The 24,296-nt window shown below is 51.7% G+C and overlaps 4 protein-coding genes across 9 annotated transcripts in view; 3 read left to right on the forward strand and 1 right to left on the reverse strand.

Moving 5' to 3' along the window:
• d2hgdh (D-2-hydroxyglutarate dehydrogenase) overlaps positions 1–3,700 on the forward strand; it is a 4,224-nt gene extending 524 nt beyond the window's left edge. Inside the window, exons 2-11 of one of the 4 annotated variants that reach the window (XM_077620113.1) lie at positions 1–269; positions 582–639; positions 713–852; positions 934–1,127; positions 1,203–1,371; positions 1,441–1,584; positions 1,966–2,108; positions 2,179–2,344; positions 2,455–2,713; positions 2,773–3,700. The exon at positions 1–269 is cut by the window's left edge and continues 46 nt beyond it. In XM_077620113.1, coding sequence (XP_077476239.1) covers positions 1–269; positions 582–639; positions 713–852; positions 934–1,127; positions 1,203–1,371; positions 1,441–1,584; positions 1,966–2,108; positions 2,179–2,344; positions 2,455–2,713; positions 2,773–2,908 — 1,678 coding nt within the window. In that variant the 3' untranslated portion in view covers positions 2,909–3,700. Of the gene's footprint in view, positions 270–581; positions 640–712; positions 853–933; positions 1,128–1,202; positions 1,372–1,440; positions 1,585–1,965; positions 2,109–2,178; positions 2,345–2,414; positions 2,714–2,772 lie in introns of all 4 variants that reach the window. The other 3 variants (XM_077620114.1, XM_077620115.1, XM_077620116.1) reach the window with 3 other exon arrangements.
• On the reverse strand, positions 3,177–6,718 carry acvr1l (activin A receptor, type 1 like). 2 transcript variants are annotated; one of them, XM_077620119.1, is made up of 9 exons: positions 6,543–6,716; positions 5,733–6,090; positions 5,394–5,611; positions 5,226–5,325; positions 5,000–5,146; positions 4,643–4,918; positions 4,374–4,571; positions 4,123–4,253; positions 3,177–4,057 (listed from the first exon to the last, which is right to left on the reverse strand). In XM_077620119.1, the coding sequence occupies exons 2-9, from the start codon at positions 6,076–6,078 to the stop codon at positions 3,926–3,928; spliced, it is 1,548 nt and encodes a 515-aa protein (XP_077476245.1). In that variant the 5' UTR covers positions 6,079–6,090; positions 6,543–6,716; the 3' UTR covers positions 3,177–3,925. The 2 variants fall into 2 exon arrangements, with proteins under 2 accessions (XP_077476245.1, XP_077476244.1); XM_077620118.1 differs by having other exon boundaries at positions 4,123–4,571; positions 6,543–6,718.
• Positions 5,993–9,733, forward strand: otomp (otolith matrix protein). Of its 2 annotated transcripts, none has more exons than XM_077620121.1 (10): positions 5,993–6,163; positions 7,402–7,542; positions 7,900–8,036; positions 8,108–8,210; positions 8,294–8,482; positions 8,592–8,766; positions 8,828–8,895; positions 8,964–9,148; positions 9,212–9,374; positions 9,571–9,733. In XM_077620121.1, exons 2-10 carry the CDS (start codon positions 7,452–7,454, stop codon positions 9,579–9,581), a joined length of 1,122 nt encoding a protein of 373 aa, XP_077476247.1. In that variant the 5' UTR covers positions 5,993–6,163; positions 7,402–7,451; the 3' UTR covers positions 9,582–9,733. The 2 variants fall into 2 exon arrangements, with proteins under 2 accessions (XP_077476247.1, XP_077476246.1); XM_077620120.1 differs by lacking the exon at positions 5,993–6,163 and adding an exon at positions 6,261–6,366.
• Positions 9,734–11,727: 1,994 nt separating this feature from the next.
• Positions 11,728–21,508, forward strand: LOC144089363 (DNA (cytosine-5)-methyltransferase 3A-like). Its single transcript, XM_077620112.1, has 20 exons — positions 11,728–11,794; positions 12,084–12,133; positions 12,301–12,447; positions 16,449–16,760; positions 16,823–16,981; positions 17,073–17,180; positions 17,764–17,896; positions 18,018–18,203; positions 18,343–18,387; positions 18,454–18,533; positions 18,964–19,076; positions 19,253–19,436; positions 19,511–19,595; positions 19,680–19,825; positions 20,127–20,217; positions 20,315–20,463; positions 20,538–20,638; positions 20,812–20,881; positions 20,951–21,069; positions 21,327–21,508. The coding sequence occupies exons 2-20, from the start codon at positions 12,122–12,124 to the stop codon at positions 21,466–21,468; spliced, it is 2,382 nt and encodes a 793-aa protein (XP_077476238.1). The 5' UTR covers positions 11,728–11,794; positions 12,084–12,121; the 3' UTR covers positions 21,469–21,508.
• The last annotated feature ends 2,788 nt before the right edge of the window (positions 21,509–24,296 follow it).

Genomic DNA, 24,296 nt, shown 5'->3' on the forward strand with positions numbered 1-24,296 from the left:
GGGCTTGTGCAGCTCGTCTACATCCTGGGGCGGACTTTTACCACCTCCGGAGCCCGGCTTGCTGGAAGGCAGCGCCCGTGGAAGGCGTCTCCACGGCGGGGTGGATGTTGGTACAAAGGCCCCCTCGGCGACAGCTCCGGAAAGGCTCCCCTTTTCCAAGTTGACCCAGGAGGACTTGGACTACTTCCGGAGTATCCTGCCAGGCAGGACCGTGACTGACCCGGACCTGTTGGAGACGTGTAACGTGGACTGGCTCAAGTCTGTCAGAGGTCAATCCATAGCTTTATTTCCCACAGAAACGGGCCTTAATAACAAGCTAAATAGCGAAATATGCTGCCCAAAATGTCTGAAATGTTCATCTCAGTCATAAGTCATAACAAAGCCCAACAGCTCAGAGCAAAACATTGGCCTATTTGGAAGTCTATTGAGTAGGGGTGCCCAAATCCAGTCCTGGAGGGCCACCATCTAGTCTGTTTAACATCTCTAAGTGCACTTTTAATGCCCCTTTTAAACCCGAGACCAGGGAACATCAGCAAACGTCAAATCTTCTCATTTGTGATACGTGTCGCACTCTCCTACAGGTTCCAGCGAGCTGATGCTGAGACCCCAGACCACACAGGAAGTCTCTCAAATTCTCCGGTAGGCCGCAAGCCAGTCCGACGACAGCACGGAGACGTTCTCCTAAAGCGAAGCTCTTCTGCCGCCGCCGCAGCTACTGCAACGACCGCAACCTGGCGGTCAACACGCAAGGCGGCAACACGGGGCTGGTGGGCGGCAGCGTCCCCGTCTACGACGAGATCGTCCTCTCCACCGCCCTCATGAACCACGTGTTGAGCTTCGACGCCGTATCCGGTCGGTGTCGGTGCGCCAGAATGAACTTTATTTTTTTGTCCCGGTTCCGGCTGAGCGTTTTTTTCTTCCTTTTTCCTTCAGGGATCTTGACTTGCCAGGCGGGTTGCGTCCTGGAGCGCTTGTCGCTCTACCTGGAAGAGCGGGATCACATCATGCCCCTGGACCTGGGCGCCAAGGGCAGCTGCCACATCGGAGGCAACGTGGCCACCAATGCGGGGGGGCTGCGGCTGCTGCGCTACGGCTCCCTGCACGGCAACGTCCTGGGCCTGGAAGCCGTGAGTTTTCCCGGCGCTCGTCTTTGGGTCTCCAAAGAGTCGGGACGTCTCACTTGAAGCAATTTCCTTCCGTAGGTGCTGGCGGACGGCCAGGTCCTGGACTGCCTGTCCACCCTGAGAAAGGACAACACGGGCTACGACCTCAAGCAGCTCTTCATCGGCTCGGAGGGCACGCTGGGCGTGATCAGCGCCGTGGCCGTCCTTTGCCCCCCCAAGCCTAAATCTCTCCACGTCCTGTTCCTGGGTAGGCCGGGCCACCCGTCCCTTTTTTTTTTTCTCGACCCGGACCAAACGCGACCGATACTGTCGTCAGGGTGCCAGAGCTTCGAGCTGCTCCTGCGGACCTTCCGGCTGTGCAGAGGCATGCTGGGGGAAATCCTGTCGGCCTTTGAGTTCCTGGACGGCGAGTGCATGCGGCTGCTGCAAACCCACCTCCGGCTCAGCAACCCCATCTCCGGTAAAGAACCACGGAACGATTTGGTCGCCGGTCTTTTTTGTCGCCGGTCTTTTTTGTCGCCGGTCTTTTTGGTCGCCGGTCTTTTTGGTCGCCGGTCTTTTAGTCGCGCTTTGGTCGCCCAAATGATCGGCTGCTGCCATCTACTGTCAATTTATTAAAAAGAAACAAAGCATATTCACAGATGGTGTTTTTATTGAAGCAGTCCAATCTGGGAGAACTTGCAATGTTGAAATACTTTAGATTAGATGGTCATTTTTATTTGGGCGACCAAACCGCGACCAAAAGACCAGCGACAAAAAAGACAGGCGACCAAAAAGACCGGCGACCAAAAGACCGGCGACCAAACTTCCGGGCGACCAATCGACCGTGTACCCTTCCCAGAAAGTCCGTTCTACGTGCTGATCGAAACCTCCGGTTCGGACTGCCGCCACGACCAGGAGAAACTCCACGCTTTCTTGGAGGAAGCCCTGAGCTCCTCGCTGGTCAGCGACGGGACCCTGGCCACGGAGGAGTCCAAAACCCAGGTGCGGTCGGCCGGCGCTCCAAATGGAAGCCGTGGAGGGAAATTGACACCCGCGTTTTCCCCCCACCCAGGCTCTGTGGTCACTGCGCGAGCGCATCACCGAGGCGCTGACGCGCGACGGCTTCACGTACAAGTACGACGTGTCGCTCCCCGTGGAGAACCTCTACCAGCTGGTGACCGAGACCAGGGCCCGCCTGGGGGGCCGAGCCAAGAGCGTGGTGGGCTACGGACACGTGGGTGAGAGAATCTCCTTGTGTTCGCCGTATCCCAGGAAGGGGGTGACGTGACGCGACGTGACGTCCCGCAGGAGACGGCAACCTTCACCTGAACGTCACCTCCCCCGCCAGAGACGAGGCGCTGCTGGCCCAAGTGGAGCCCTTCGTGTACGAGTGGACGTCGGCCCGACGGGGCAGCGTCAGCGCCGAGCACGGCCTGGGACTCAAGAAGAGGAACTACATCTACTACAGCAAGCCTCGGCCCGCCGTGGCCGTCATGGCGGCCATCAAGGCCATGCTGGACCCCCGGGGCATCCTCAACCCCTACAAGACTTTACCCGACGGCCTTCCGTGACGGACCGAGATCCTCCTGGCTCGGAACAAAGGTCAGGTGAGGCGAGGGACGCTCCGTTTTTCACCAACGTGCTGACCTTGGCTTTTTTTGCGCAGGAAAATGAAATTGGCATTGATTTTGGGCACCCGCGGGCTACGGTCTCCCAATCAATCGCCCGCTCGACAGCAGCGAAAAGGACTAAGGTTTCCCTTCTTTAAAAGAGAACCTTGGAGGCGCAGGATCCGTAAGTAGAGTGGCCTCCACAAATTTCGATCTCTTGACAATTGATGCACTCCTTCATAGCCCAAATGACTCATTTGCGTCATTAAAAAGAATCCAATCATTGCATATTTATTTTTTTAATGAATAAAATGCTCAATAGAAACCAAATGGGTACATACAGCAACAATCATGCTTTTATAGTATAATCTATTTTATCAATGAAAAAAAGCTACTGTAAAAACAATGCTAAAACGGCCAATCTCAACATGTAAAGCGCAGACAAATGACAGGTGCCGAGCATAGTAATTATTTGTTTATTACCATCACACACACACAAAAACTGCTTTTAAAAAAGCAGGATTGAAATGTAACGGGACATCTCGAGGCAACTTCACGGCATCCTTTTTTTTTTTAAATGCTTGAGTAAAGTCTATATGATGTTGCACTTCTCGGCGTGACCAGCAGAGGGAGTCGGTCATATTAACAGCGTCTCTTTGTTCGCACAGGGCTTCCTCAAATCCATTCAGGAAACTAAAATCACGATATTTGCTTTAAAAAGGACTTGGATTAAAATCAAACGCGCGCTTTTGCACTTTTTGTCATTGTCGGATGGCTTTGTTCCGCAATGAAATGTATTTTGCCGTGTCCTGGATTATTTGGTTGTTTTTAAGCCCTTTGTTCACTTTATCGGCAGTTCTAGACGTCCTGTTGGTTTTAACTGGGAAGGTTGGCAGTGATCAAATGTTCTGGCATTGTTTGGCCGACAGCAACATGTTTAATCTTGACCTCTAATGAAATAAAATTCACCAGCAAAAAATGAAACCAGTGAGAGCTATATATTTTTTTATCCTCTAGGTAGGTGCAATTCTTAGTCTAAAAGGTAGGCAGGCTCCCTCAAAAATTCAAGTGTGACTACATTCCCCGTCCAAACGTGGGACGGTCCAAGTGGCGGCAATGGTCCGCCGTCCTCCTCGCGGTTTGCCAGAAAACTTCTTTAGGAGGCCGGCGCGAGATTGTAAGAAAAAGGAGGATCTGGGTCCCGTTCTCTCACGAGTCCTTGGCCTTGTCCAGCGAGCCGTGAATCTTGTCCAGCGTCTTCTTGACGCGCAGCGCCGTCAGCCTGGCCGACGGGTTCTGGTACCAGCACTCCTTCATCAGCTTCACCAAAGCGGACAGAGTCTAAAAGGCGGAAAGAGCAAAAGTTGGCGAGTGGCTCGTTGGTGGACGCTCGGCCGCTAACTCACCGGGTCGGAGAACCAGCGATTGGGAACAAAAGGTCTCCGCTGCTCCACACACACCGCCTTCCTCATGTCCTCGAAGCTGGGGTCGTTGGGCACGGCGTCGTAGAAGGGGGGCTTGTATTCTTCCACGATGCCTGCAAAGACGGTGAGGGACAAATTATTATTATTCTCTCCTTCCAGGCCAGTTGAACTATACGCGTTTCTGTTGGCAATTCTCCATTGAAATACTGTGGTGGTTCTACGTGGCTTTTCACCGTTGCTGTACGTCCGCCTGGCGATCTCCCACAACACCATCCCGAAGGCCCAGACGTCCACTCGCTTGAAGGCGTCGAAGCACTCCACCTGGATGCTTTCGTCCAAGACCTCGGGGGCCATGTAACGCTTGGTGCCCACCTTGGGATTGTCGCCCACGTCCAACTGGTCGTCGGCCTGGGAGTGCGTGACGGCCAGACCTGAACGGCGCACGCCGGGCCGTCAAAAGGGACGCCTCCTGGGATATTTCCCGGCCCTCGCCGACGCTCACCCAGGTCGGCGATGCAGCAGGTCAGCTCTCGGGTGACCAGGATGTTCTTGCTCTTCAAGTCGCGGTGCGCGATGGCCGGCTTGCCCTCGGTGCCCAAGATCTCGGCGTGCAGGTGCGCCAGTCCGCCGGCGGCCGACGCCGCCATGGCCAGGCCCTGCCGCGTGTCCACCGCCGCCCGCTGGAGGTAGTCGTAGAGGGAGCCGTTCTCGTGGTAGTGCGTGATCAGCCACAGCTGCGTGCTGGAGTTGCGCGAGGTCATGTCGGAAGCCGTGAAGCCTGCCACGGCGTCACAAAACGCGGGTTACGACCGCGCCTCGGCTCCGTCCTTCCCCGACGGACGCGGCTTCACGGGCCTACCCAGAATGTTTTCGTGCCTCAGGAGCACCGTGTTGTAGATCTCCGTCTCGCGGAACCAGGACTTTTCGTCCCGGGAGGAGAAGATCTTCACTGCCACGTTCTCGCCCTGCCACTGGCCCCGCCACACCTCGCCGTAGCGCCCTTTGCCTGCCGTGGGAATATTAGCTCACCCACCGCCACTGCTTCCCTTTTGTCCTTCCATTTTTTTGCCGCAGGAGCCGCTCACCGACGCACTCCATCAGACTGATCTGCCGGGCGACGGTCCTCTGAACGAGGAAAGGGAGACCCGAGCCGCTTCCCGACGTACACGAGTGATCCAGCAGCTCCTTGAAATCCCAGATGGAAGCGTTTTCGTCGAACCGGCCGTCGAAAGGAAGCGTTTCCGTGGGCTTACCGCCAAAGTGTCGTCCCCCGAGTTGCAGCCGACCGGCCCGTCGGCGGCGATGCCGCCGCGCTCCGTGTCCGACTCCTGCAGGCGGCGCGGTCGTCCGCGACGCAGCCTCCCGCACGCCAGCGCCGCCGCCATCGCCAGCAGGATCAGCGCTGTCAACGGGCCCAGCGCCAGCAGAGCCAGGGTGCCGGCGCCGTACCCCGCCGGCTCGCCCCGCGGCGCTACGGAACAGGCGCGTGAGTATGTTTGCGGCTAGCATACCCCACATCACTCACTATTATCAATGTATTTTTTGAAACCATATCTAATTGGCCATTTTTGGGGGGCTTCGGACCCACGTACCCGAAGGCAGCAGGGCCATGACAGCGCTTCTGGTGGTGTTGCGGTTGCACAGATGGCGCGAGCAGCAGCGGATGGCCTGGTGCGACGAGGGCGCCGTGGAGCAGTGCAGCCGGGTCTTCTTGGGGCCTTCCAGGCAGCCGCGCTCGAAAACCACGCCCCCGGAGCCCACCCGCACCGAAGAGAAGCAGCGCGTGCCGCGGCACTGCTCCTCCTGGCACTTGGGACTGTCGCACAGGCACAGCAGTTGACCCTCGGCGCCCCCGGGGGTCTCGGCGGACGCCGGCCGGGCCCACGTGGAGAAGAGCAGCAGCAACAGGCGGACGTGGTGGAGCCTCCTCGCGGCCATGTTTGCCAGCCACTGCCAAGCAGAGGGGAAATACAATGAAACAGCTCATCAAGCGGAAATCCAATCAGATGCTGCCTCCAAAGAGGTAAGTTGAAATCACGCCCACTGATGCTGGCCGGCATTAATTGCATTAAAAGTGGGTGGAACCCAGCAAGGACAAAAACCTTGCTGGGTTCCACCCACTAGCTTAACATAGACATATTCCGAGTTGACTCATCCTTGATTAAGTTTGCCTTGTTCATTGAATCTCGCTAGCTCTCATTTCCCGACCATATCTTTCTCATCTCGGTACTAAACGTGTATTTGAGCATTTTCTGTCACAAACATATATTTTCGGTGCTGTTTTACAGCGATGACGCTAATTGTCATCTTTTGAATTAGCGGAAAGGAGAGCGACGCCGTTCCCGGCTAGCTTAGCCGGGCTAGCTTAGCCCACCCAGCTAAACTATCAAGATAAGACCCACCTTGCGGCTTGCACACACGAACGACAGCTTCTACATCATCACGCGAGTCACGTCGGTGTCTTTGTTTAGGGTTAAAATGGCGTTTTTGTCCGAAAATCAATCTTTTGTCGGGGGCGTAGCCAACTCGCTTGCTTGTTTTCTTTCCGGTCTGTAGTCACGTGACTCCACCCCAGCATCAGGGCCCAAATGCATCATGGGATAGGCTCGTCACATTTCCTTTTTTTGAATACTCCAAGCTAGAAACGAAAATGACACAAACCTAAATGTACAATGGTTTTTATGCATGTATTATGAACGTCAATTCAAGACTGTTAGAATTATTATGGAATATTCTATATGTGACTAAGTTTTATCTTGAAACGCCCCACTCCACGTAAATGACGTCTCCCATTTATATTTATTTTTTTGTTTTCAACGTTACTCCAATTGAAGTATAATACATAATACAAACTACGCAAGGAATCCTTTGATAGCTCCGCACTGTAACTGATAGCAGAAAGAGTGAAAAACAAAGGGTTATTTTTCAAGCTTTTGGTAGCCAAAAAACCCCTCCTGCCCGAAAAACTCGCTTGAATAAAAATGGTAACTTCTCTGTGGAGCGTCCGGTGAACATAAAGCACTGCTTTTATTCACCTGGAAAGCCCACCTGTACCACAGAGGCGCATTGTCTCCTTTTTTTTAATTAAGGGCCTCTGGGCAAGCCAAAGTGCTCCCCTTTCCCTTTTCCCAATAAAGGGAGGGAAGGGGAAACGTTATCCTGCCATACTATCCGGCTGTACTGGAAGGATTTATACAGAGGAATAATGCTCCCTAAGATTACCGCTTGAGTAACTTGCTTTTTTTTTTTTTTACCAACAAGCGCCAACAGCATCTCGGCAGCGAATCCCGACTGGACCGGCCAGAGTGGACATGGAGCTTTTAGGAACAAGTTCGGTTTTCCTCTTTCTGCTGCGTCTGCTTTCCGTCGGCGCCGTGGCCGTGGCGCATCCCAAAAGTACAGGTAGGAACATCTCAGGTGGTGTTTTTTCTTTTCCGGGGCTTCCATCGCACCCATTTCTTCATCAGGGTACCAAAAAATGTTTTTTAAATGTTAAAATTGAAGCGTCACTAGAAAACAACATTGGCTCGAGTACCGTGTAACATAAAGTCATGTTCGGGGCTGCTTTGCTACTACTGCTACTGGACTTTTTGAGTCTGTCAAAGGTGCAATGGTGTCTCTGTAGTGTCCCATCACCGCAATTGGGCCCTAAGTCACAGACCCGTTGCCTATAAAAAGAACCCCAAATGTTGCATGATATAAAAAGGCTGGGATGTCCACCGCCGTCCATGGCATCCAATGTTTCCCTGTGCGTCCAAGTGTCCTGGTGCGCGGTATCGGACGCGGAAGAAGAAAAGTGCGCCGACCTGGCCGGAAACGCCACGGTCCGGAATATCCGAGGCACTCTGCGGTGCGTTCGAGGCCTGGACGCCAGAGACTGCATGCTCAAAATTCAAGTACGTCAACAAACTACTTTCAATGATCCGAATGAGTCGTCGTTCTTGTTGAATGTTGACTTTTGTAAAAGAACGGTAGCGCGGACGCCGCCTCCATGTTTGCGGACGACATCTACGCCGCCGGCCTGTGTCACCAGCTGGACGTGGCGGCGGGAGAGTCAATCAACGGAGTCGGTAGGCACGCCCACACAATCTTTAAACCTGTCGGGGACGGCGCTCAAAGATACCGTGTGCTTTTTCCTTTTTGGGGGGCGCAGACGGCGTCCACTACTACGTGGTGGCGTTGGCGCGGCGCTCGTCGTCCGACCTGTCGCTGCTGGAGATGCACGAACGCAGCTCGTGCCACCCGGGCATGCGCACCCCGGTGGGCTGGACCGTGCCCGTGGCGTACCTGCTCAACACCTCGCAGATCAGCGTGCAGGGCCACCAGTGCAACTTCCCTCGCGGTGAGGACGGCGCGTCACTTGTCTTCAAACGATATCCGTGTCGTGGCGTCATGATGGAAAAAGAATGGTTCGAAAGACCACCAGGCTTTTTGTTTTTGTCCCCTCGTAGCGGTGGGCAACTTTTTTGGCTACAGCTGCGTGCCGGGCGTCAAGGACCCCCGCCACGACCCCCGGGGCAACAACCCCAAGAACCTGTGCGAAGCCTGCATCGGCGACGACGACGATCGACACATTTGCGCCAGCGACCCCCGGGAGAGGCACTACGGCGAGGCGGGGGCTCTCAGGTGAGCGGCCCCCGTGAGTCAACGCCCATTTTCCCATCCGACTCCGCCCTCTTCTTCCCAGGTGCGTGGCGGAGAACCTGGGGGACGTCGCTTTCGTCAAACACACCACCGTCTTTGACAATTTGGAAGGTGAGGGAGGGACGGGGTGAGCCGTCCGTGTCCGTGTCAGCCCAGCGGCCGATCTCTCCGGGAAACAGGACGCAACCGGGAGTCGTGGGCGCTGGACGTGGAGGCGGACGACCTGAAGCTCCTTTGTCCCGACGGCGGCGAGGCCGACCTGGACGACTTCCGCCGGTGTCACTTGGCGGCCGTGCCCGCCAACGGCGTGGTGGTGCGCCCGGGCGACAAGTGTCGCGTCTGGAAGTTCTTGGAACGGCTGCAGGTCAGGTCGGGCGTCCGCCGTTTGTCGGGCCGTGGCTCCACGCGTTCCCCGTTCCTCTCGTAGAACGCCTTCGCCGACGGCTCGGGCATGTTCGGCTCTTCCGGCTACGCCGGTTCCGACCTGCTGTTCTCCGACTCCGCCCGCCGCCTGCTGAGGGTGACGGGGGACTTCAAGTCCTGGCTGGGGCCCTCCTACACCGGCGCCCTGCAAGCCTTTGAGTGCCAAGGTCAGTCCCTGATCTCGATGTTTGATTTGTCTCCATTCTGCACTCTTATTTTTTTTAAAAAGGTAAATTGACTGTAAAGTAGCAGCCATGGGTTCAATTCCACTCGTGGAACACGATTTACAGTTTTCACATATTTGAATGTATTCAATAGCATCTTTAGCATTTTTTTCTGACTTGTCCTCTTTGTGTCCGACAGGCTTTTGCTGATGAAAAGTCAGACGTCTTCCGTCTCAGGGTTTGGCGGAAGGTTTTTTTTTTAATTTTACTTTTGTTGAATTATTCCTACTAGAAACGTTAATTTTCGACATGTCCTTGCACAATGAAAAAGGATGTTTAAAAAAGAATAATAAACATTTCCAGAAAAATCAGAGGAGTACGTATTGGAATAAAATATGAAGATTCATGTAAAATGGATTGAACGACCACAAGGGGGCGACCGATATATTTTGGGCAAACCCAACTTCATTGATGTTTTTACAGAAATGCAGCTTAATATTTGATAATTTTAATCATATGATATAATTGAATGAATCCTGCCACAAATTTTAGCTCGAATTGTGGGTGATAAACTTGATGCGCCAGTGTTTGTGGAACGAGTAGCTTGACTGTAATGGGGGTGAGTTAACTCGGCGGGCTTTAGGACCCCGCGCAGCCCCGCCGAGGCGTCGCGCCTGCCCCGCTGCAGTCGGCGACGAAGCAGAGAGCGAACGAGAGTGCCGGAGCATCTGGAGGGAGAAAGGAAGGAACCGTGACCGGAGAGGAGAGGAGAGGCCTGGCCAGGCGAGGCGAGGCGGAGGACGGTGAGAAAGGAGAGAGGGTGGCAGGCAGGGAGACGGGCAGCCTGGCAGGGAGGCAGGCAGGCGGAAGGAAGGAAGGAAGCACGGCGGCGGCGGCGGGAAGGAGGCTCCGGGAGGAGAGCAGAGCAGCGGACGAAAAGGCGAGCAACACGAAAACGGAGGCCCTCCCAGGACCACGGGTAACGTCTTCCGTCGCCCCCACTCCGTTTACGGCCCGGGGAAGGGGAGGGAAAACGGACCGGGGCTTGAGGGGCCGTCGTGAGCCACCGTGGCGGGCTAGGAAGCGGAAAAGGACCGCGTCGAGGCGGAAGCAAAGGACGGCTGGGGGGAGGGGGCCCTCGTCCCCTCGCCGCCTCCTCTCCCGCTGCCTTTTCGGCTGACATTTGCTGTCTTCCTTTGACAGCTTGGGCGGAAATTGCCCATTGACCATCGCTAAATGCTCTCAAACAAGGCCTGGAAGAGAGCCGTCCTCTTCCTTGCCTCCTGCCGGAGTATTATTTTTCAATAAAGTATTTCTGCAAAGATGACATCCGCTACATTCTCGCCAGTACTCGAATCAACGCGATGCAAGTGAACGAAACACCTGTTCATGATAAATGCGTAAAACATGGATTCGAAAATAGGACTAAAAAGATAGAAAAAAAACTGAAATACTCTTTTGCTATGTCTCCCAACAATACCCAAGCTGTTTGTTTATATACTTTGATAAAAATGTTGACAACGATAGACGTTGAATTTGTTTAAATTGAGTGGCCTGGATGCTAATGCTAAGTGGCAACAAGGGTATGATGAGAGTGAGGCTCAAAGGATGTTTTAAATTATTTTTTAGGAGAGAAGAGAAGAGACGGTGACCCTCTATCTTGTTTTGACTTTGGATTTGTGGGCATTCCGTAGCCGCCTCATTCGCTATGCCGTCCAATGGCATCGTGGCTGCTTTCAAAGGCTCCGACTTGACGGGAAACAGAATGGTAAGAAAATAATGTATTTTGTTAAAAAGTATTCAGAAAACAAACCATAAGGACTCCCACTGATCCACAGCTATTGAACTGATTATAAAATGGCGGACTGGGCATTTCTGTGCATCACATGTCGGCTGGTTTTTGTGTACAGGGTGACCACGCGGCGACAACGGCGGACGCCACGGCCGTGACGGACGATGACCACACCGGCCTCTCTTCCAAGCCGGTGCGGAAACGCAAACTTCTGACGGTCAGGGCAACTTTCACCCTTTCATGCTATTTTCCACCATTATTTGACACTAAATTAGGGTTCGGTGAATATGAAACTGGTGGGCTTCGGTAGAACCAACAAGGTTAAGAACCACTGTTCTAGGATCTACTCTCATGTCAATTTTTGTTTTTAATATCGTGATGGTTTTTCAGATGGAAAGTGGCGGTGGCGGGCCCTTCCACAAGACCACCTCGGCCCTCCTCAATGGCGACGCGCCGTGCCTCCTCCGAGGTGGACCACCCGATGCCCCTGAGCCGGAGAGGAGGGAAGCGGAGAACGGGATCCCCGGGGCGCTTCCTCTCTCCTTTTCTTCGTCCCCGCCCGGCGACAGGAAAGTTGGCAGCGCGCCGGACAAAAAGCGAGGGCGGCGGAAACTGGAGCGACCCACCAAATGTGAGCAACATAACAATTTGTACTAAATACGCATTTTGTATCAAAATGATGGGGAAAAAAATCCCCCCAAAAATCTAAAAGTTTTAATTGTTCTCGCAATTTCCACCAAAACAAATTCAAATTGAGAACTACAAATCCAAACAAACTTGGATTTTGACAACAACAAAACACAAAAGTAGGCAAACTGGAAAAAAAGTTGTTTTGTGGACCTCCGTCCATCTTAAGTGGGCGTTAAACTAAATATCATTTGTTAACGGTGGAGCTCACCCGCCATTTTTTCCCTCTCCAGATGTCGAGCATTCGGAGGAAGATGACGACGGTCAGGTGATGAAGAATGAGGTAAATGGTGCTCCCAATCTTAGCTCATCTTGGTCAAAATGGAACCGTCTGGAAAGTTCCAATTGGACTCAACATTTCTTGAAGATGTACTTGGGGAAACGACGACTAGCTTTTTATTCCGTTCATGTCGTCCCATTTGATTGACACCTGCCCCGCCCTCTCTACAGAGCGACCGGGGGAGGCCGCGAGGGGGAGTCGGCGGCGACATCGGCCTTCGTCAGAGGCCCGTGCCCAGGATCACCTTCCAGGCCGGAGACCCCTATTACATCAGCAAGCGTACGCGGGAAGAGTGGCTGGCCAAGTGGAAGATGGAGGTGAGTGGGATGGCGTTGGATGGGAATGCTTGGGATGGCTTTTGCTGTCCAAGGCAGTCAATGATTGACTAAGCGCATCCAGAGAGCAGCTGGCAGGTTTTCTACACGCTGACAATACGCGTTTGATATTGATATGAAGCTCGGATTGGGGGCTAACGTGCGTCCCATGTTTCCCGCTTTGGTGCTGTCGGCCATTGTGTTTTCAGGCCCAGGAAAAAAACTAAATAAATGACCAGCAGCTGCACTGATCTCACGCGCTGGAATGCGTTTGCGAGGCTCCCGCCGTGGAGCGTCGGGTAGCGAGCTCCGTTTGTTCAGACGCTATCGCAGGCGCACGCCGTCGTTTGGGGCGTTTTATCCATTTCTGATGTCTGAATGGGGCGAATTCCCGTGCCTTCTGCGGCCCCTCGTCGACCCCACTCGGCCATAAAAATGTCTGGCGGGGGGTGAAATGCGGCCAGATCAGCGGGCTCGACGTGTGACGCTCTAACTAGTGCGTGGCTGTCAAACGGCATTCGCTGGAGTCCGCGGCAAGGGGAACAAACATAAAAAGCCGCTGCCCGTCTCGCGATAATCACCGTGCGCTACGCAGCGTCTTTTATTGACAATTAGGGCCGCCGCCAAGCGTTACTTTGCTAGCTGACTGACGAGGGCAAATGGCACATCAAAATGCCATCTGGAGTTTTGCCAAAGGCAACTAAAGCTCTCCAAATTGTGGACCCCGATCAGCACGGTGGAGCCAGATCCTCCCGTCTTGCCAGTTTGTCGACATCCGAGCAATCCACTGGTTTCTCTTTCGAAGTTGCGGACAAAAACGTTTTTCCAAACGACTCGTTTTAAACAAAGAGGGGAAAAAACAAGCTAAATGCTTTGCTTTTTATTTCATGACGTTGATGCTCTTTGAAAACTAGATCGCCATGCTTTTTGGGTGGGATCGCCCACCACTAGTTGTGACTACGGCTACTTTTAGCAAAAGCAGTCAATTTATAGGAGGCCCAAAAGTTAAGTTTTTTTCCCCCACACAACTTTGTCTTTTATTTTCACGAATGCCCCCCGCTCTTACACTGACCGTCCCTCCCCCCATTCCGTGCAGTGCAGATTTTCAAGCGTTTAGCGGCAAATACCGGGCTGGCGAGGGCGGGCCGTCCCGGCGAGAGCCGGCCTCCTTCTGGCCGCTTGCCAGGTGCTGGCCCAATCCTCTCCAGCCAACCAGCAATGCGTTCAGCCCACCACCTGACCCCGAATTCCTAGACAAAGAAATGTGCGTGCCTGCGTGAGCCCGTGCAAAGGCAGGAAAGGGGTGGGGGGCGTCCCTGGGGGGGGTGGAAAGAAAAGAAAAGAAAACCTCTGCACCGGGTGGACGGCGACGCCGCTTCTCGGGTACGTGGACTCGCGCGACGCGTTAGCTAGCGCGTGCGGACGGACGGGGGTCCCAATCGCAGACTGCGGCCATTTTCCAAAGGGGACCCACGTCGCGTGAGGGAGGGGGAATGTGAGCAAGGGGGAACGTGAGCGAGCACGTGTGCGGAGTGGCTCGCATTCTAATAGTTCTACACCCCCCGCTGTGAGTCGATTAGCGCTGAAACTGTTTCCTGCGCATAGCCCAAAAATGGTGGACCATGAGCGGACTTTGGGTAATGTCGGAAAGGGGCTTTTCGTAATGTGGGGAAAAGTCGCGCTGTTCTCCAAAGAATCGATATCGCGTTGTGGGGAAAGTGTCGGTGTGCAACCCTAGTATGCATCCGATTGTTTTATCAGTCTTGCTAATTGTACGGAGCTTTTGAGTCATGATTGTCGCCAGACCACGTTTTTCCAGTCCTGGTCTCGTCTCGAATTGCGTGTGTAATTAGTTCTACTCCAGATATTTCTATTTCGGTTTGGTCAAACGTGCGGGAGGAACTGGTGTTAGCGTAACGGCTAACGATGGAAAGCGACCACGGAGCAGGGTGGAGGTTTCCATTGAAGATAGCTGATAACGTTCCCAACGCGTAGCAACTTCCATTTTTATTTAGAAAATTGTTCCCGCTCATCGTCTTGGTCGATGGCGTGGTGGTCTGAAGCGCAAAACGAAAGAGCCGTCAACGTCCAAAAGACGCCACGCTCAAACTCGCTCTTGTGAGCGGCTGTCGCATCGCATGAAGGAAGTCAAAAGGTGTCAGCGGTATTGTCTTCCTGCCGTTGCGGCTCTCAGAGAACAAACGCGCTGGCTTTTGGGTTTTGTTACCGGGTAGGGCTAGAGTGCACTCCGTCACCCCTGTCGGGCCGTCCCAATGGAACCCGGGCGGATTATCGCCGCATCTCAGTTCTCCGCCGGGGGCCCGACTTCACGGTTCCGCCAAATTAGGCGTTGAAACGCCGGCTAGCGTCTTCTGTGCGTCGCTGTCTTTTTGAGCAAAGCCACGCTGTGAGGCCCCCATTAAGGAGAAAAGTGGAAGTGGGGGCGGGGGGTCGCCGTTTACAACTCGCGCCTGAGATCAATGTGGGCTTCCGAGGCGGGCATGCGGGGGGCAAACCACATCATTTCTCGCTAAACGACAAAAACGCTTGTCTTTTAAAATCCCATGAAGCAAATGTAGCTCATTGCCGATGGCCTCCACTATGTTCCTTTTTTCCTTTGGTGGACTAGTAGAGAAAAATGTCAACAAAATTGAGGATTTTCAGGAAGTACCCGCCCTTCTTGACATCATCAATATTCTTTATTGTACTGAATCAGTGTCTATCTTGTAAAATGACTGAAAGTGGCAGAACTGCTTGTTTCCCAAAAAAGTTGATATATAAATGTACCCTTTCCTCCTTATTCTGTAGGCTTAGTTTGACCTGAAATGTGAAGAAATAAGATTTAACAAATCTGTTCTACAAAAACTTGGATGAAATGTTGACATAGCCTCTAATTTGAGCAGAATTGTGGCATTTTTTGTGGTACTTTTTGATTTAGTTTGGACGCAAGCCACGTGATTAGGGTTAAACAAGGCTTTGACGGAGTTGCCAACCGGGTCTACGCTGCAGATATTTACAAAGTGCCTCTTGATGGAAGAGCACATGTTTCTACTCCACCTTTTAAAGGCGGCGCCATGTTGTTTACAGTAGAGCGGAGCGAGCTTTTTTGCGGGGGGCGTGGGGGTTCCCTTTGTGTGCTTTCCAGATTGCAACATTTCATGTCAATACCGTTTGGAGTAGGCTTTCAACATTGGGTTTTGATTTCAAGGCCAAACCATGCCGTCGGTCAAACGGACAATCGGGTTTTTACAAATATTTTGGGTGGACGAGTGGTTAGCACGTCAGCCTCGCATTTACGGGCTCGGGGGTTCGATCCCAGGTGGTTCCTTCCTCACTGTGTGGATTTTGAATGTTCTCCCTGGGCTTGCGCAGGTTTTATTCTGCTTTCCTCCCTCCCACAAACCCCCCCAAAAATCTGCACGCTAGGCTAATTGGGTACACGGTCGATTGGTCGCCGGTCTTTTGGTCGCCCGGAAGGTTATTGATAATTACAATTTAAATGGTTGCTCAAATTCCCTAAATACAAACTGCGAATGACTACTTAGTCATACTTAATGTCCTATTAATTATTAGGCTAAAGAAAAGCTCCAAATTTCCCAGACTTTTATTGTTTTTTTGTTGGAGAACTTGTTAAGACCCTGACTCAACTGACGTCGCTTCTTAAAGGGACAGCAACGCATGTACATCCAAACTCTTCTACACTCTCACATCGGCTCAGTGAAACTGCTCATGGCCATTGTTGGCTTTTATTGATGCGGATACCGTGTTGTTTTACCTTGTTTTGTCGCCGGTCTTTTGGTCGTCAGTCTTTTTGTCGTCGGTCTTTTGGTCGCCCGTTGTCGCGGTCCGGGCGACCAAAAGACCGGCGACCAAAAGACCGGCGACCAAAAGACCGGCGACCAAAAGACGGCGACCAATCGACCGCACACGGCTAATTGGATGCTAAATGGTCCCGGTAGGCGTGGCCTTGAACGACCTGAGCCGAGCTGATTTTTGTGTTCCAGGCAGAGAAAAAAGCCAAAGTGATGTCCGCCACGAACGTCATCACGGAGCCGGACGAGCGCAAGGAAGCCGAGAGATCGTCGCCGCCGCCGCCGGAGAGTCTGCCCAGTCGCCGTCTGCCGTCTCCGCCGCAGCCGTGTCCGTCTTTGCCTCCGCCGCCTTCACCTCCGCCGCCGTCGGAAGCGTCTTCGCGGCAGCAGCCCACCCACCCGGCCTCACCTACCGTGGCCACCGCGCCGGAGCCCGCGGCCGTGGCGGCCCGAGACGAGACCTCCCCCGAGGCCGCCGACGCCGAAGCGGAACCGGAGTATGAGGTAGGAAGACCGCCATTCGAGCGGAAGGCACGGTCCGGAACGGAAATCCCTTCCGCACGCAGGACCACGGCGGTTTTGTCATCGGCGAGCTGGTGTGGGGAAAACTGCGAGGCTTCTCCTGGTGGCCCGGCCGCATCGTGTCCTGGTGGGCCGCGGGCCGCGGCAAGGCCGCCGAGGGCACCCGCTGGGTCACGTGGTTCGGAGACGGCAAATTCTCGGTGGTGAGACGGCCGGCCTTTTCTTTTCCCTCCCGACGTTGGCGCCTGGACGCCGGAAGCCGTGGTCAAAGTACTCCCCCGTCCGTTCTTGAAGGTTTGCCTGGAGAAGCTGTTGCCCTTCACTTCCTTCAACAACGCCTTTCACCAAGCCACCTATAACAAGCAGCCCATGTACAAAAAAGCCATCTACGAGGCGCTACGGGTGAGTCACCGTCTCATCAATGACTCTTTAAAGCACGTGTGTCAAAGTGGCGGCCCGGGGGCCAAATATGGCCCGCCACATCATTTTGTGTGGCTCGGGAAAGTCAATGATGAGTGGTGACTTTCTGTTTTAGGATCAAATTCAAATGAAGAGTATAGATGTATATTACATTTCCGGATTTTCCCCCTTTTAGATCAATCATTGTCATTTTTTAATCTATTTTTTTCTGTGTTTTTAGTTCAAAAATCATTTTGTAAAATCTAAAAATATATTTTAAAAAAGCTCAAATAAACATTGTTTTAGATCTATAAAAAACTGAATATTCCGGGGTATTTAATCCAGTTCTTTTAATCCATTTATTTAAAAAAAATCTAAATTTTCTATCTAAAATGGTCCGGCCCACGTGGAATCAAGTTGACGTTAAAGCGGCCCGCCAACCAACCCGACCAAGTCTGACACTCTTGCTTTAAAGGGCTATTTGGCCATTTGATTGCGCCACGGGGGCCGGCCAGGTCGGTCAGGTCGGTCGGGTTCTCCGAGCACGAGCCCAAATGCCTTTCGAACCTTTCAACTGTGATCTCAGGTGGCCGGCAGCCGGGCGGGCAAAGCCTTTGCCTCGCACCCCGAATCTGTGGAAGAGCTGACCAAGGAGATGATCCAGTGGGCTACGGGGGGCTTTCAACCCAGCGGGCCCAAAGGCTTGGAGGCACCAGAAGGTGACGACCGCTAGCCTTCCAGCTCGGGTTCTGCTTTGGAAGCCAAAGTGTGGCTTTCAAAAGCAGGGCTTAGCGTTTCAAGCCGGACTTGAGCATCCAAATGACGCTCTGCTCTATGCAGAAGAGCGCAACCCGTACAAGGAGGTCTACCCGGAAGTGTCTGCCGAACCGGAAGCTGCCGCGTACACGCCGCTGACCCCTCCTCTTCCTCCGCCTCCTCCGCCAACGCCGCCTCCCGCCAAGAAGCCTCGAAAGAGCACCTACGAAAAGCCCAGAGTGAAGGACATCGTCGACGAAGGAACGCGAGGTGAGACACTTATTATCGGCCGTAACGGAGGAGGGAATAATCATGATATTTAATCGCTTCGGCAACACCGCGTCGTAGCGCAGGGATCTGTTCTTGGCTCCCTTTGACTTTTCCGAGTCGATCACGTTTTCCATTTCAGTGCGACTCATCTACGAAGTCAGGCAAAAGTGCCGAAGCATCGAGGGTGAGTAAGACACGTTTCCGGGCTCCGCCACGTCGCCCGGCGCTCAACTCTCCGTCGCCCACGCAGACGTCTGCATCTCCTGCGGAAGTCTGGACGTCGGTCGGGAGCACCCGCTCTTTGCGGGAGGGATGTGCCGGGCCTGCAAGGTAGGCCCACGCACCTTAAAAGCTGTACTTACGACATACTCAAGCGCTGATACACGCTAACCAGGCAGTCTGGAATACAGTAATCCCTCAAGTATTGCAGTTAATGTAGCTTCTATGAACTTCTATGAACTTTTATGAACTTGAAAAAAAAATATATATATATATTATTATTATTATTACTTTTTAAATAATTAATAGCGGAAAAAATCGAAAGACGCAATAATCGGGGGATTACTGTACTGGCATTTGATTGGTCCAAATAGAAGCAGCGTCAATCTCATTGTTTACTTCCCGCGTTTACTTCTCATCGTTTACTATAAGCGCAATTGCTGCTTTTGGAATAGATTAACGGGATGTCGACAACGTAGTTGTGGTGGCGACTCCCTTGAAGTAATCACGCTTCCTGTTCCTCCGCCATTGTGTTTTTCAGAACTGCTTTCTGGAGTGCGCCTACCAGTACGACGACGACGGCTACCAGTCCTATTGCACCATCTGCTGCGGCGGGCGGGAGGTGCTCATGTGCGGGAACAACAACTGCTGCCGGTAATGTCGCGCTGGCCGACACGTGCGCCAAAAAGCGCCACTTGGAATTGGTTGGATTGCTTGGCTCCGCCCCTTTTTCTGCAACAGGCGTTTAGACCGCATGCATTAGGCACACCTTTGGCTTCCAATTAGGAAAAAAAGGCCTATCGTTAACGGGAGCGTACGCCCCCGCGCAGGTGCTTCTGCGTGGAATGCGTGGACCTCCTGGTGGGCCAGGGCGCCTCCCACGCCGCCATCAAGGAGGACCCGTGGAACTGCTTCATGTGCGGCCCCCAGGGGGCATTCGGCCTCCTGGAACGCCGCCCCGACTGGACTTGCCGCCTGCAGCGTTTCTTCGCCAACAACCACGAGCAGGACTTTGTAAGCTAACAGCGCCGTCCCACGGCCGCCCTCGGCGGGGCGGGACTCCCAGTCAAAGTCGCGTGCCGTCGCAGAAACCCGCCAAGGTTTACCCGCCCGTGGGCGTGGAGAAGAGGAAGCCCATCAGAGTCCTGTCGCTGTTCGACGGCATCGCCACGGGTGAGAGAGTCGTCGTCGGTGGCGGTGGCAACGGCGTCCGTGGCGACTGGTGCTGACCCGCCCGCCCGCCCGCCTTTCCTTTAGGGCTGCTGGTCTTGCGCGAGCTGGGCATCCAGGTGGAACGCTACGTGGCCTCGGAGGTGTGCCAGAACTCCATGGCCGTGGGGCTGGTCCGCCATCAGGATCGCATCATGTACGTGGGCGACGTGCGGGGCGTCACGCGCAAACACGTGAGTTGCCCCGGATTCAACAGCCATTCTCCCAAAACCAATCGGAAGGGACCAAATGATCAGGAAGGGAAATAGTACGATATGTGTACAAGTCTAACGTGCCACAAAATCAACCGGAAGTGGCCGGTAGATGCTTAAAAATGAAAAGGAAGTGGTACAAAATCAACAGGAAGTGAGCAGCATGAATGCGTTGACATGCAATTTCTCCATAAACGAATCATGAAGCAAAGTTTTCCATGTTTTTGGAGGAAACACTGTCAAATATGGATCAAGTTGATCATCTTTCCAAATTTGGCTGCAGATCCAAGAGTGGGGTCCTTTCGATCTGGTCATCGGCGGAAGTCCCTGCAACGACCTCTCCGTGGTCAACCCGGCGAGGAAAGGCCTTTACGGTAGGTGGAAGGAAGCCCCGCCCCCCGACCGTCGTCTCGTTCCATTTCTGATGGAGTCCCGCCCTCTATGAAACGCACGCACGCACATCGCCAAAAGAAGGCACGGGTCGGCTGTTCTTCGAGTTCTACAGACTTCTGCACGAGGCCCGGCCCAAGGCGGCCGAAGAGCGCCCTTTCTTCTGGCTCTACGAAAACGTGGTGGCCATGGGCGTCAGCGACAAGAGGGACATCTCTCGCTTTTTGGAGGTACGCTCCTCCTCGCCACGGCAAAATGCGGCCCACGACGGACGGCCTTTGCGCGTTCTCCCGCTCCTCCTCAGTGCAACCCGGTGATGATCGACGCCAAGGACGTGTCGGCCGCCCAGCGCGCCCGCTACTTCTGGGGTAACCTTCCTGGCATGAACAGGTCGCTGGGTGAATGGTGAGGGAAAGCAAACGTCAAACATTCCCCGCTTCTTCTTTGACTTTGCATGCTTTTTGACACGTCCAACATGGCCGCCAGGCCGAACCGATGGTTTCCTTTTACCGTAGTTTGGCCCCAGAGTATTTGCACGGTCACGATGTCGAGCTAACCGAGCCCTTCCTCCTCCTCAGGCCGCTGACGGCCATGTGCCACGACAAGATGGACCTGCAGGAGTGCCTAGAACACGGCAGAACCGCCAAGGTGCGCCATGGCGTCACGTCACGTGGCCTCGGCGCCACCTCAAACGTCTGACTTGTCCCCCTGTGCTAGTTTGACAAGGTGAGGACCATCAGCACCAGGTCCAATTCCATCAAACAGGGCAAGGACCAACACTTGCCCGTCTCCATGAACGAGAAGGAGGACATCCTGTGGTGCACCGAGATGGAGAGGTAAATATCCTACTCACTCTTCTGACTGTCAATCCCACGTACGTACCCCCAAACTATTTTTCTACTTTTAAACCCGCTTTTAAACAACCGCAATTTTTGTACTAAAAGTAACACCCCCCAAATTTGAAGAAAACGATATTTTCCCCCCCAAAAATCCGCCCTGGACTATAAGCCGCTAAAAATAGCCGACTCAAATATAGAAATTGCAGTTCTGGTTGGAAAATGGTTGAAAGTTTGTTTTCCCGCACCGACCACAGGACTTTCGGCTTCCCGGTTCACTACACGGACGCGTCCAACGTGAGCCGACTGGCCCGGCAACGTTTGCTGGGCCGATCGTGGAGCGTTCCCGTCATCCGACACCTCTTTGCGCCGCTCAAAGACTACTTTGCCTGCGTTTGAGCCCCCCACCCCTTTCAGGCCCTTTTCAGGCCCCCTTTGAGCCTCCGGAGCCACAAACCCGGAAAGCAAAAACTGTTTGTTTTTCGTATTTAAGTTTTTTTTGTTTGTTTTTTTAAACAGTGTTATCATTACCTCGACATGTTTTTGTGCGAGCCATACTTGAGACAATGCTTTCGGGGAAAAGCTACTTTTGGGGAAGGGGGGGCGGAGCTCCGTGAATTCCCCCGACCCCTAAAAAACAAACACCCAAATGACAAATACCTCTTTGTTTACAGCTTCTGAAGGTAGTAACGTGGTGAATAAGGTACCACTACTGTAAAATGGCGACATTGCCACGGTGCTCCACGTTGGTGGGAAACGTTGCCTCAAAGCAGGAGTTTCAACGGCTTTAAAGACTCATTTGTGCAAGTTCTGGAGGGTGCTTGAGACTTGTTCACGACCTGCCTTGCCCAAAGTGCACAAAGCAAGCTCCGGCGCAATGTTTCCCACCATCGGAAAAAATGAATTAACGTCGCGTCGCGTTCCAAAGCGAGCGAGCGTTTACTGTAAAAACGACCAAAAACCTCGACAACACGGTGCGGCTTCACAAACGGTCCTTTTTGCCTTTTTATATCTATTTTTCCTGTGCTGTTGTATCAACGTTATCAAAGCACTTTTATACCGTGTGATTATTTCCTTTTTGTATTTGAGTTTTTTAATCAAGGTTTTCTTTTACTACGATGTGAACTCCGCTGGCGCAATAGTTTTTGTTTTTGTTTTTTTTGTATACCGTAGACATGTGCCAGTAGGGGAAAAAATGAAATGGAGTTCTATATAAAGCTTTTTATTGTAGGACGCATTTTGCTTCGGTTGTAAAGCGGCGATGAATACGGAGACGTCCAGTGAAATCCCGCCCATTTTTTGGGAAGATGATGGAAAGACTTTTCATTTCTTTTAAATTGCTAAATATGCCACAAATAGTCAGATATTCGTCAATATCAGTAAATGAGTTAACAATTATTTTTTTTAAATTGTTGACTCTAAATAAAAATGTACCATTTAGACTAGAAATAGTTTAGAATTGGATAGGGATTTTAGAATTCTCATGTCTAAAAAGGAAAACATGATAAAAATAATAATAATAATGCATTCAATAATCAATCAACTCGCCTGGGTTGTAAAATGATACAATTTTATTTCGTAAGAAAGATTTTTTTTTCAATTTAAAATACCAATAATATAATATTTGCTCTCTATAGATTCAAATTTTACAGTTAATCATTGAAATAGTAGTATAGTTGAAAAAAAAATGATATTCAATTGTCTATTAATCGCGGTAGCCCTAATAGCTCGTTAGTCCATCCAGGAACTGTAAAATAGATTAAAATCTTTTTCTTATTGGATTTTATTTTGTAAATAAATTCAAATCTGAGCTATATTTCACCAAATTTTGACTTTGAGTTGGTCAGAACCGTACAAAAATACAAACGTTGCTTATCGATGTCGTCGAAAATGACGAGAGAGAGAAATTAAAGACATTTTTGGACAATTGGAGCACAACCTCTTGAAATAGAGTTCTTAAGTGACCTTATCGTCGTCGTATTGCTTTTTTTGCCTTTCTACGCTTTTAATTTGGTCACTGATTTTAATGTACAAACTGTACTAAGGTCATTTTTGGCTATTATATCATCAAATAAGTGTTTTGCTTGACACATTTGGATTGCGCTGTAGATGTAGTTTAGTCCAGTGTTTTCTAAAAAAACTTACTCCAAAGGAAAATGTCACAAAATTGGCCTCGTTTTTTCTTGGTCAATTCATTGAAAGTTGAAGGACAGCCCGAAAACTGTCCTTGTTTTTAACACCCAAATTTCCCATGACATTTTATGGGACACAAACCATTATTTGAGATATAAACTAAAGGCATTAAACTTTCTACTTGACGGAAAGAAAGAAAAAATAGAAGAATACGTACATTTCTCCTGTTGTTTTTAGACTAGACCATTGCTGTAGTCGGTGCTTATCTGTGGGACGGTTGTGAGGAAATATATATATATTTAAAAACAACGTGTAGCGTGCCGTATTCATACGCTTGTTTTTCCTGACATTCCGCGTGGTGAAGTTCTCCATGTCTGTTTTTAAACTGTTTTATTTAAATCACTGGTCAAAGCGAGTCGCCGGACAATCCGGGCGACTCGCTTTCTTCTAGCGTCGCTGTTGTTTTGAGCCGTTTGAGTTCAGTTCTGACTGCAAATGTAGCACTGCACCCTTCACAAACATCTAGATGCAACTTCTGTTTAGTTGAGAGAGAAGATAAAGGCTCCGTATGTCATTGTGCTGGAGAACACTTGAATAAATGTATTGTTTTTTTGTCTGGGTTTTGTTTTGTGTGTGTAAACAAACAATGTTGTTGTTCTTATGGTGCAAAATACCTTCGCAATTAGCCAGTCCATGACTAGATATTCACTTGATATAATATATGTTAATTTAGAGGTCGTTTTCAAAGCGGCAGTTCTGCGTTTTACCAATAAAGTCCAAAAATAACTATATGTAATCGCATCGTTATGCCACTCCAATATGGCGGCCATTTGTACGTACGAAGCGGCTTCTATATGTGTTTGACTAGATTAAGTGTCTCCTGTAAGAGATATACTAGAATATGTAAAAGATAGAGGCGTACTCGGCGTCCTAAGTAACAGCTAGCGGCTAGCCGGATGTAGCCTTATTAACAAATAGTGTGGTTTATAACTAAACGTATTACGTGGTTTTGAATGTAATGCAATGCTATTTATAGACTACAAAATAAAGACCCCATTGGATTAACGCCCGAGGCGGGCATCTAGTCACCCTTA

Source organism: Stigmatopora argus, chromosome 15 (genome assembly GCF_051989625.1).
Source record: "Stigmatopora argus isolate UIUO_Sarg chromosome 15, RoL_Sarg_1.0, whole genome shotgun sequence".
Taxonomy (NCBI): Eukaryota; Metazoa; Chordata; class Actinopteri; order Syngnathiformes; family Syngnathidae; genus Stigmatopora; species Stigmatopora argus.